Source organism: Hypanus sabinus, chromosome 13 (assembly GCF_030144855.1).
Source record: "Hypanus sabinus isolate sHypSab1 chromosome 13, sHypSab1.hap1, whole genome shotgun sequence".
Classification (NCBI taxonomy): domain Eukaryota; kingdom Metazoa; phylum Chordata; class Chondrichthyes; order Myliobatiformes; family Dasyatidae; genus Hypanus; species Hypanus sabinus.
Genome location: NC_082718.1, coordinates 102143528 through 102155995, shown reverse-complemented (window position 1 = coordinate 102155995; position 12468 = coordinate 102143528). Strand labels below are relative to the sequence as shown.

Here is a 12468-nt window from a genome sequence, read left to right as displayed (position 1 = left end):
TTTATTCATGAGGAGCACTTTTAATTTTAATATTTATTGAGATTCATCATGGAATAGCCCCTTCTGACCCCTGAGCCATGCTGCCCAGCTACTCTAGGCTAATCACAGGACAATTTACAATGACCAATTAACTGGTCAACTGGTATGCCTGTGGACAGTGGGAGAAAACCGGAGCATTCGGAGGTAACCCACATTTTCACGGGGGAGCAAACTCCTTACAGACAGCAGTGGGAATTGATCCCGGGTTGCTGCCACTGCAAAGTGTTGTGCTAACCACTACACCACCGTGTTTAACATGTTGTGTGCAATCCCAAACTTCAAAATCTCAGCTTACTCAAATAAAACAATTCAAAACTTTCTTAGTCATCAACAATTTCAATAAAAGTCATTTCAATTTGCTTCAAAGTCTTCTTCAAGTAAATTAATTTAATAAATTCTATCTATTTTTATCTAATTGCAAATCCACCAGAACACTCTTTGAATAAATGTAAAATAATGAGGGCCGAAAGGACAGGAAACTTGACTTGTGCTATTCGACAATCAAACCATACTCATGTTAAATTCTGCGTCGGAGAGGCATCTATGTTAAAAATGGAAAAGAAATAAAACCACAGATGTTGGAATCTGAAACGAAAAGGGAAATGTTGGAAGATATCAGTCAAGTATGCATCTGTGGAAGAAAAACAGTCAAAATTTTGGGTCAAGGAGCCTCCTTCATCACCAGGGAAGAATAGTGGAGTGACAGTTTTCAAAATGGAGCTGGCGGTGGGGAGGTGCAGAGCGAAGACAGATGGATGTATGGGGGTGGGTTAAGACAGGTCAGGTTGTAAGGAGACAAAGACAAATGTGACTACAGGTGCTGGAATCAGGAATGAAAAAGAGAAAGTTGGAAGAACTGAGCAGGGCAAACAGCATCTGTGGAGGCAAAAGGTGTACTTCAATGCCCCGGGTCTGGTGCAAGGTCTCAGCCCAGAAGAGTAGTGTACCTGATGTTGGAAATACCTCACTGTAAAACAGCTTAAGTTATAAACATTTGATCCTGTTTCTGATTAAGTCAGTAAAAGCTCACACATGGTGATGACTTCATTACATGATAAAATATGATAGATAAATTAAATGATTATTAGGGTGAATTGTCACAGGAATCTGTCTGGAGGAATGCTACCACAAAAAAAGTGGCATCCAACATCAAGGGCCCCCATCATCCAGGCCATGCTCTCTTCTCAGGCAGGAGGTAGAAAAGCCTTCGATCCCACACCACCAGGTTCAGGAACAATTATTACCCTTCAGACATCAGGCTCCTGAACTAGAGTGGATAACCTCACTCACCACAACACTGAACTGATTTCACAACCTACAGATTTACTTTCAAGGACTCTATACTCGTGTTCTCAGCATTATTTATTTATTTATTTATTTATTATTTGGGATTCTTTTTTTTTTGCATTTGCAGTCTGTCTTCTTTTGCACATTGGCTGTCTGTTAGTTTTTATTTATGTGGTAGTTTTTCATTGATTCTATTGTTTTCTTTGTTCTACTATGAATGCCTGAAGGAAAATGAATTGCAAGGTAGTATATAGTGATATATGCGTACCTTGATGATCAATTTACTTTGAACTTTGGTTAATTTCCCAATAAGACTTCACCAGAAAACATTTTATGCGAGGACAGTGTTGCCATTTATAGAGGAGAACAACATAAGACAGATGCCAAGAAACCAAGCAGCGAATTCTTAAAAACCTCAACTGAGAAAATGGTGAGAATGTGGTACTCTACGACAGCTAGTGCTTGAGGAGCTTAATTTAAAGGCAGGTTAAATAAACAGACATGGGAGGAGGCAGTTGTGGTGAACTACATATACCTGTCTGGACACGCCCCCCACCCCCCACCGCTGACTGCTCCTGTGGCTCCTCCCACAGACCCCGGTATGAAGGCGATTGGAGGCACAGACCCCTCCTCAGTCTCCAGGATGTTGTGTGATGGTCGCTTGCTGCTTGTGCTTTCTTCCAGCCAATAAAAGCCTACCTTAACCCACGTCTCAGAGTTATTGATGGTGCATCAGCAGTAGAGCAGTACTTTTGGCTCACAAAATGACTAAGTCTTGAGTGAACTATTGATAACTACATGGAGAAATGCGTTATTATGCTGTACCACCTTGGGTTTCCATACTGCCACAGGCTTAAAGAGATATAAGTATTTTTTTCTTGTTGCATAATCAGAGAATAATAACATTTGATATCTTTGAAGTATGCAAACACCAGGACTAAACTTCCACAAGCAGAAAAATCTGTATTTTTTTCTTTTAAGCCTCTTGCTACCTTTTAGGAGAGAAACGTACCAGAAACGTTTCCTGTATATGCTACTTGAATTTCAAAAAAAAAGGAAGTATCTCCTGTAGACCTTTAAAATATACATTTACTGAATAGAGTTCATGGTGTTTTACAATGACCCCCATGTATGCTGAATGTTGTTTCATAAAATGCCTGTTGTTTTTATTACATGCAACAACTTTCTTGTCATAGCACAGACTGTTTGCTTGCTTGAGGCATCGCAAATAATCTAAAAGCAGCATATTAGCAAAAATTTGACCCAACAATAATCACCCCATGTAGCAAATTACAGAGCAATCTTCCTTGTGTAAAAATATTGCAAGCTATGTTTCGTAGAAGAAAAGAATTAAGCTTTTTAAATCACTCTCGTGTGGCAGCCTTGTGTGGACTTTGATGCGCAATGAAGTGTTCAGAATTGAACAAAACCTCTTTCAAAGGCCATGGAGTATATTGTCATGGGAATCTTCTCATCAAACGCAGAACACCCTATGGAAGACAAAGAAAAATGTAGAATCAGTAGGACTGTATGGAAGAAAATCTTTACAGATTTTATGTAACTATCAGAAATTAAAATAGACGAGCTGTGGAGATTATTCAATCAGCAAAATCTAGTATAGACCTATATAGACTAAGGGTATATTTAAAGTGGAGGTTGATAGGTTCTTGGTTAGTAAGGGTGTCAAGGAGAAGGAAAGAGAATGGGGTTAAGAGGGATAATTAAGTACGCGGCTCTGTAGCGTCTAATGCGGTGACATTACAGTGCCAACGACCCAGTTTTAATTCCTGCCGCTGTATGGAAGGACTTTGTATGTCTGGTCCATGACTGCATGGGTTTCCTCCTGATGCTCTGGTTTCTTCCCACATTCCAAAAAGTGGATGTAATTGGGTGGTGCGGGCTTACACCGTGCTGTATCTCTAAGTAACCTGCGGTAAAATAGAAATGAGCCATGATGGAATGGCAGAACAGACATGATGGGCCAAGGTCCCAATTTTGCTCCTTTGCTTTATGGTCTGAACTGAAATAAGTTCCTGGATCATTAAATTAGAAAGACAGCAAAGAAGATTTAACAAGGATGCTGCCATGACTGGTCAACCTGAGTAATAGAGAGATGTTGGTCAGGTTAGTACTTCATCCCTTGGAGTGTAACTCACTTGCAGAGTATATGTAATCTTGAGGGGCTAAGATAGGGTCACTGTCTTTTTTCCAGCTTAATATCAGAGGGGCATATAAAAACTAAAGGTACAAAGGTAGAGGCAAAGAAGTCAAAAGAGAGTTGAGGGGCGCCCTTTTCATGCAGAGTGCGGTGTATATATGGAATGAGCTGTCAGAAAAATAAAATTAAGACAGATACAATAACAACATTCAAAAGACATTTGTATAAGTACTTAAATAGGAGGGATATGTAGCCAAACAGGGCTAGCTTGGGGGGCTCCATAGTCAACATGAACATATTGGGCTGTAGGACATGCTTCAATGCTGTGTTATTCCACAATTTGCTGAAAGTCAGGTTTCAGATGGAATCACTATTGGCCCATTAAAAGTTGACCTCATCAATTCTGTCAGCATAAATCCTGAATCCTACTTCCTGTTATACGTATTCAGCCTTCTCTTAAACTATCACTTCAACTACTTCCATGATGGAGGGCTAAGCTCTCCCCATTTTCTAGGCGAAGACATTATTTAACTCTAAACCATATGCGGAAGAACTAATGCAGGTCATATCTATCACATGATCTAATGATTGCATTTCGATGGGGAACGTCCTTCACACAGGAGTAGCCATCAGACAGATTATTTCCTTAAGTTCAACAGTTTGGGATGGATTTTAAATCTGACAAGCACGGACAAAACTGGTTCTGTGGATTGGTTAGTGCGTTGCAACAATGGAGAACATCCATCTGACTAAGAAATAATTTCAAAGCAATATATCTGCTGATTGAATTGGTGTGAAACCAGGAAAAGACTTTCTGGCATTGCATTTATTGGTTTAGGAATCACAGTTACCAGTTCATCCATTACCAACTTTGAATTCATTATTTTCTCAGATTCAACTGCTAAGTTGACCTTTACTTTTGACTTAACCCAAAACTAATTTTGCTTTTGGTCTAAATCAAATCTAAACCGATAGTTTTTGGACTAAGCTGGTATGAGAAGATAATTCTTTCACCACAGGGTGGTAATTATTTAAACTTCTTTACACAGAAGTGCAGTGGAGACATAATTGTGGGGAATACTCAAGACAGAAATCAAGAGCGACACCCACAAATCGTTGCAGGAACTCAGGTCAGGCAGCATCTATGGAAAGGGATAAAGTCAAGTTTCAGACTGAGACCCTTTATCAGAAATCAACAGATTTTGTGAATTTTAAGTGATTGAAAGGGTAGCATAGAAAAGTGAGCAAAGGGAAAATACCAGCCATGATCTTTCAAATGGCAGAGCAAGTATAAGAAGTCAACAGGGTCACTCCTACTAGAACTTCTTATGTTCATTTCTGCCTTGGGAATCGATGAAACTCCTTAAACATATTTTCTCTAATTTTATTTTACTGGTTTATTTTGTATTTTAATATTATGAATAAGATGACTCATTCCTTTAATTTGAAACCAGGCCTAGGATGTTTCAAACAATTCTTTCCAGATGTTATAAACAATTCTTTAAAAATTCAACTTATTAATGTTGTAATTTCAGTTGTTAGTCTCCACATACTTACTCATCTGAGTCTTTCTTGCTTTCCTCAATAAATGCGATGGATTCTGATCGAAGGCGGTTGGTAACTTCATAAGTACGGAGAGTGACACCAAATATGTCTTCATGGTAACGGTTTTCATCCTGGGGAACAAAACAAGGCACAAGTACTGTAAACCATACTGTTGGTTAAGGATGCTCACCTCCTCCAGATGAAGAATGTCATGCAAGAGGCATGGTACCTTTTGTGATTATAGTGAAGTTGTCTTAGTGACACTGAAATTTCTAAGCAAAAACAATAATCAGCTGTGTCAATAAAATTACTAACAAATCAGTGTACATTTTAGACATGGCAGACGCATCTCCAGGTGTACCAGGGCCACATGAGTGTTAAATGGCAAAAACAACACGTTACACCCAACAGTTCGGATGAAAGCTCTGTAGTCCTGTCACATTTTGTCACAATTTTTATGGACAATTGAGTACATCCTAATGTACACAGTAGGAGTGGGAGCAGGACATTTATCATTCTCGCCCTAGTAATGGACTCTGCATGGAAATTCTGCTTCCAGTTCTCTAGATAAGGAAGATGATCACTAAACCCATTCATTGCAATGTCAGTAGATGTGTAGCTTTGAAGGGGAAAGGTCAGAAAGAAGTTAGTCCCACCTTCAGTTATTTTAAAAATTTAGTTTGAAGAGTATCTAAGTATTGTTTTTTATCTGAAAGCTTTATCAGGGGGAGGCTAGGCAGCACACACGCCAGGAGAACCGGACTCAAAAACAGTTACTTCCCCAAGCCGTCAGGTTGACTAACACCTCCACTACATCCACATCAGCCACTTTATCGTTTCCTGTCAGACCACCTAATGTTCAGCTACTCCTCCAACTAGAGTTACTTTTTATACACGAATCAGTTTATGAATCTTGTGAAATTACAGCCACATTCAACAGCTACTTGTATGTTCTGTTTTATATTTATATGCATTGTTTTTTTTATGCTTATTGAGTTCTGTTTGCTTCATTGGATCTTGATTAACAATTGCCTTGGTCTCCTTTCCACTTGTGTACTGACGAATGACAATAAACTATCTTAAACCTATATGTTCAGGACATTAGAAATACTCCAATAACTGAGAGCTTTGATAGATGACAAAGGTGAGGTCGTGGTCTGAATTGTCTGACCATGTTTCCCGACCAGTTTCTGGGTGGGGCTTGTTATGGTCCACCCTTGTGATCTGATTATATTATATAAAAGGCCTTGGCACTGCTGGGACCCTGACTGATGAAGTCTGGGATGTAGCTGGGAAGAACAGAGCAATGGAGAGTCCGAATGGTGAATGTGGGTGTGGGGCATCTCTTGGCAAAATCTGGGCTGGTATTCATTTGCCTAGAAATGTATGCTCATCAGTGTAACATAATGTGTTCAAAATCATAGCGTCACGGGGTGATACGGCACAGAAACAGGCCCGTCAGCCCATCAAGTCAGTGCCAGCCTTCAAACCACACATTTTCACAGATCTTGCATTAATCCCAGTTTTTTAAATTCTCCCCACGTTCTCATCCATTACAGCCCAGATTCTGTCACTTGCCTACGCACTAGTGGGAATGGACCTGGGATTTAGGAGGAAGAATTCGCAGACTCTACACAGAGAACACCTCTATATCTCTATGGGCTGTGCCACCGTGACACCCAAGCAGTGTTGGCATTTTTGTGCTCGACCTTCACAGTTTCTTCCACTGGCATTAATGAAATGATTTGTAGAGACAGGGTACCATTCTCATTACCACTATATAGCATATGTACCGCTGCCATGGGGAGATGATTTATTTGCCAAAACTTACTTTATGCAATATTTCATTTATACAGTACAGCACATTCATTAATAATCATTTACTGCTGTTGCATTTGCAAACAAGATTACATCAACAAAGCAGCAGTTTCCCCCCCAAATATTCTACAAGCAATGAGCTTAAGGATTTTACAGAGGGCCCAGCCTCTCGGTATCCACTGTTAGGTTGATCCTAAACTTGTAGAAATGAGACATGCACTTCTAGACAATTTTGGTAACGAAGGACCAGTTCACCATATGCATTGTTGTTTTCCAGATGACGGCTTTAAATCAATATCTATTTACCAAAAGGTAGGGATAACATTTCCCTTGGTACTATTCAGAGAGGAGAATGAAGAAATCTTGCTTTGCTCCCCATAATTTAACAATAATTCAACAGAGTCATGAGGGATATAGATAGGGTGAATGCAAACAATCTGTTTCCCAGAGGGCATAGGTTTAAGGTCAGAGGTGAAAGATTTAAAAGGGGCTTGAGGGGCAATTTCTCCAAGTGAACGGTGATACATATCTGGAACGTGCCAGAAGAAATGGTTGAAGCAGGTACAAAATGGCATTTAAACGACATTTGGCCAAATAATAGATAGGAGGGGTTTAGAGGAGTATAGGCAAATGGGACTACCATGGCATCAAGGTCAATATAGACAAATTAGACCAAAGGACCTGCTTCCATACTATCTCACTCTATTTTTCAATGACTCTAATCAAAAACAGCATCTGCTAGCTTGTGTACAGATCAGCTGCTAAGTAAACTAACAATACAAATGAATGTTAAAAGGAATGCATTGGAAGGTAAATGTTTAAAGGTTATCTGCCTTGTTTAAAACCTTACCCGCAGCTTGCTGATAAAGATCCCAGCATCTTCAAGCGATATCTTCCCATGCTGTGTGAGAATGTGCTGAACTGTCTTCAGAACATCTCCTGCCATCGTAACATCGCCACAGACATATATGTGCCCTCCTTGGTCTTGCAGTAATTTGAATATCTTGTCAGAAAGTTGTTCACGTAAAATGTCTTGTACGTATTTCTGAAATCAGACAAATCCTTCAATATATTTATTACTAATAAACACTAATTTAAGATTTCAAATTTGCAACAGCATTAAGTCCTTGGAAAATCTGGCAAATTATTACTAAGCACCATGCTCTTCTGTCATTTCTTTATTTTAGTGAAAATTTCTATTTATAATTCAAAAGCCTCAAAATAAACCACACATTCCATCTGCAAAATTCCATTTGCGGTATTATCTTTGCAAAATTTTGCATTTAGCCAGTGCCAGGGCTGCTCCACCATGGATCTTTTGGCTGCTCTGTAAACTCAGCCAGTTTGCCATGCAGGAATAAATCATTTTAAAAAATGATGCATCTTGCAAGACATTAAAAACTTAATTCAGCACTTTCAGTGGTTCACTGGCTTTTCCAGGAAACTCCTTTACTTTAAAGACTGAAAATTAATATGTATTGTTACTAAAGGTAAGCATGTTCAAAAAAAAGGACACTGAAGCCTAAACAAAGACCCACTTTAAGCCATCCAAGTACCTTTGGTCTTTCTGGTTCACGAGAGTAAGCTGTGTAGAGCTCTTGAAATACACCTTTGTTTTTTACATGAATAGTCTCCTCTCGATAGATGTGGTCAATCTTTGACTGTCGGCAGCCAAACAGAAGTGTCATGGGACATGCCCTCACTCCTAAAACAATAAAAATAAAGAAGCAACCTTTCTTCAGGAAATGTTAAAGTAATTCTGACATCAGGGGGAGACAGAGATCCTTTGCCTTTTGATTTTCTTGTAATACAATATTGGGAGATTGCAAGTTCACCCTCATTTTATACCATGAGCAAAGCTAATAATACTACTGCCAAATTGAATGTATTTCTCACTATTGGGGTGGAGGAAGTTTGCAGAGCGAAGATACGACTGTACAGAAAAGGCAAGTCTGAGAGAAATGGTTTACTATGGAGTCAGATTGGCACCAAAGTTTGGATGATGATTGGAGGAGATCACTAACATGTAGAGGAATTGGTGGGCTTCATAAAGTCGTGACCTTCCTCCTTTTCTTTGTCTTTTCCCCATCAATAAACTTCAGCAAGTTTAAAATCAGAAATCAGGTTTATTATCACTGACATAAGTTGTGAAACTTGTTGTTTTGTGACAGTTATGCCGCGCAAGACAGAAACAAAAATTACTGTAAGTTGCAATAAATTGCGTGAAAAAATGAAACAATGAGGGGAATAGTTTATTAATTCGCACTCGTTGAACTATTAACCTTTGATAAGCAGAGTTTAGCAGCTGCTTTTTTTAAGGTGCTTTTTGGTGACCTACCTTTGTATTCAGCATCGTGCAAGCGCTGCTGCCAGAAGCTTCTGAAGGGAGCAATTCCAGTTCCCGGTCCAATTAAGATGCAAGGAACCGATGGATTTTCTGGTAACCTGAAAGATGGCGCGCTGCATCCAAATACACACAATGGATTAATGTAGGGCTCCACCACTGGGTACAGTGTCTGCTCAGTTTTAATTACTTAATGATATTTTGACTAATGACTTGAAATTTGTGGTATTATACCTCCACAGTTTTTGGTTATTTCAAGATTGTTCCTTTATAATGGGGGGGAGGGTGGGGGTTAGCAACCTTTTTATGCCACGGACCAATACCATGGCATATTTATATGTGGGTATATTTAAGGTTGATAGTGCCCTGATCAGTCAGGGCATCAAAGGATAAGGCAAGAAGGCAGGTTTATGGGGTTGAATGAGATCCAGGATCAGCCATGATGGAATGGCGGACTCGACGGGCTGAATGGCCTAATTCGGCTCCTATGTCTTATGGTCCAATATCATTAAGCAAGAGGTCCATGGACTGCAGGATGAGAACCCCTGCTTTATAAGGCTAGGAGTCAGCTGACAGCTGGTAGAAGAGCTGCCTCGAAGTGCCGGTGACGCAGGTTCAATCCTGACCTCTGACACTGTCTGCACGTTCTCTCTGAGACCATGTGGGGTTTCCTCTGAGCAATCCTGGTTCCTCCCACATCTCAAAGATATGCAGGTTAGTAGGTTAATTGGCTTCTGGTAGATTGCTCATAGTGTGTAGGTGAAGGGCAATGGATGAGAATGTGAGAAAGGAAGATGAAATCAATGTAGGATCAGTATAAATGAGTTGATAATTGGTACAGGTTCAGTAGATCAAAGTCCCTGTTTGGTGCTGTTTTTCCCTATTACTCTATGAGAGTCTTTCATACAGTAGCTATCCCCTTCTTTCAAAAACCTTAAAGCCTTGGTTATTTGCTTCCTTTTGTATCTTGTCTTTCTAAAATAAGAGATTAAAGTCACAACCAACATAGCTTATGTGTAGCAAGGGCAGGTGCAAAAGCGCATGAATTCAGGTACCACAGTTCATTGACACGACAATAGCATTAGGAAGTAGTGGCAATGCTAGAAAAATTTATCACCCAAAGTGCAATCATCAATAATATCCTTCAAATAGTTAAATAATTCTTCACCAGCAGACACTACCTAGTCTCGTTTTGTTTTAAAATGACATGTCCTGGTCACATTCACAGCAAAATCTCAGCAAGTAACCTTTAGTTCTTTAGTAACTTTCACCTAGACTGCTGTTGCGCTTTGTTTTTAACTCTGCATCAGTGTCTTCCCTCACTCAGCATAAATTTTCGGGCTTCAGTGCACAATTGTAATTGGGACTAATGAACGTAAATGAGTCAAGAAAAGTTTGATGTAAGTGTGGTCTGGAAGTGCCATTAATCACTTCCTCCTTTTGTTGCATGAAAACTTAGAGTCATAGAGCACTGATCGCTGAAACAGGCACTGTGGTCCATCTAGTCTGTGCCAAACCAGTAGTCCGCCTAGTCCCATCGACCTACACGTGGACCATAGCCCTCTATCCCCCCTCTATTCATGTACCTATCCAAGTTTCTCTTAAATGGTAAAATTGACTTTGCATCCACCACCTATGCTGGCAGCTCATACCACCCTCTGACTGAAGTTGTTCCCCCTCATGTTCCCCTTAAGCATTTCACCTTAACCTATGACCTCTAATTCTGGTCTCAACCAACCACAGTGGAAAAAGCCTGCTTGCATTTACCCTATCATAAACCTCCATCAAAACGTCTTCTGCATTTTAGGGAATAAAGTCCCAATCTATTCAACCTTTCCCTATAACTCAGGTCCTCCAAGTCCCAGCAACATCCTTGTAAGTCTTCTCTGCACTCTTTCATTCTTATTTACATAGGTACATTTAGATAGGTGACCAAAGCTAGACACACCACTTCAAATTGGGCTTCACCAAGTCTTACACAATTTCAAAATTACATCCCAATTCCTGTACCCAATACACTGATTTATGATGGCCAATATGTCAGAAGTTTTTTTTTAGTGACAACTTAAAGTTCAGCAGAACACTTCCATGCTACATTGAATCCACACTTTTCATCCACAGGACAGTTAGCTTCCAGAGAAGGAAAATCACCATTTTCTACAATTAACTAGGAACATACAGAACCGGCTAGATTGCCTGATGTACGGCTTGCCAGCCATTCAAGAGATATAATCATTCTCAAAATCTACGCTTCCTTGCCATCTACACTTCATGCTAAACCCCTAGTAGAACTTGCTCATCTTTTGTATTATGGCATTGACCTCATCAGACTAGCTGAAAACCGTGCAGAAAGCCTTCACCCGCTGATGATGTCCTCTTACCATCGATTTCTCTACTGATTACAGGAAGTATTTTGGGATAAGTGATTTATAAAACAAATATAATAATGAAAGAGCACTAATTTGATTTGATCGTGGTTTTAAAATAAAGGCATAGGTAAATTGAACAAACTTGGGCAGACCTGCAGCAAACTAACTCCCATCTGTTCAACTGGCTCATTTCTACATCAATGAGTTTCAAAGCAGAACCACACTCTGGCAGAGTTTAATGATGGTAGAGAAATAGAGCAAAATTAAATAAAGTATAATAACGAAGCCTTGATTATGACCAGTTGTTTTAAGGATACACTTTTAATTCATGAATAGAAATAAAAAATCTTACGAGTCAGATTGGAAACCACACTGCTTCAAGTCCTTTAGTACAACAAGGAGTCTATGGTAGAGAGGATGGGGAACTAAGAGGGTCTTACAAAAGTGTGTAAATTATAAGCCTTAGCTCTTTGAAAGTCTATTTTTTGATCACCTTTTTATGTGATTAAAAGAGGCAAACAGTGAGATCTTGGACAATCTGACCATAAAACTAAATGTAATCCTGTATGGTTTAATGGCATTTCATACCAAAAGTTCATCCAGTCATCTCTCCATCCAGCACATTAAAGCATTTTTTAATGAATTGATATCTTTACTACTGTGCAAGAAAGTTAAAAAAAACCCTTTCAACTGCAATTACTAATTTCTCAAGTTCATTGGAGTTGTTGCAAAAGTAACTCAGAGAATAACTAATGACATAAAGTCAAAGCCATTACTATAATCAGCAGCAGCCATTTCAAGCCCTTTACTCATGGGAAGGGCATACTTTATGCCATTAAGTGTATAACTGCATCACGCTGCTTTTTATGAGGACAATGAAGTCTCACAGATGGATTTCAGTAAGGCAG

The 12468-nt window shown here is 39.4% G+C and overlaps 1 protein-coding gene across 1 annotated transcript in view; it reads right to left on the bottom strand.

Moving 5' to 3' along the window:
• Positions 1-1676: 1676 nt before the first annotated feature.
• The window catches only part of nos1 (nitric oxide synthase 1 (neuronal)), a 94856-nt gene continuing 84064 nt past the window's right edge, over positions 1677-12468 (bottom strand). The window contains exons 24-28 of the mRNA XM_059986940.1: positions 9186-9307; positions 8404-8552; positions 7698-7892; positions 5042-5160; positions 1677-2816 (exon numbers count right to left, since the gene is read on the bottom strand). Coding sequence (XP_059842923.1) covers positions 2801-2816; positions 5042-5160; positions 7698-7892; positions 8404-8552; positions 9186-9307 — 601 coding nt within the window. The 3' untranslated portion in view covers positions 1677-2800. The remainder of the gene's footprint in view (positions 2817-5041; positions 5161-7697; positions 7893-8403; positions 8553-9185; positions 9308-12468) is intronic.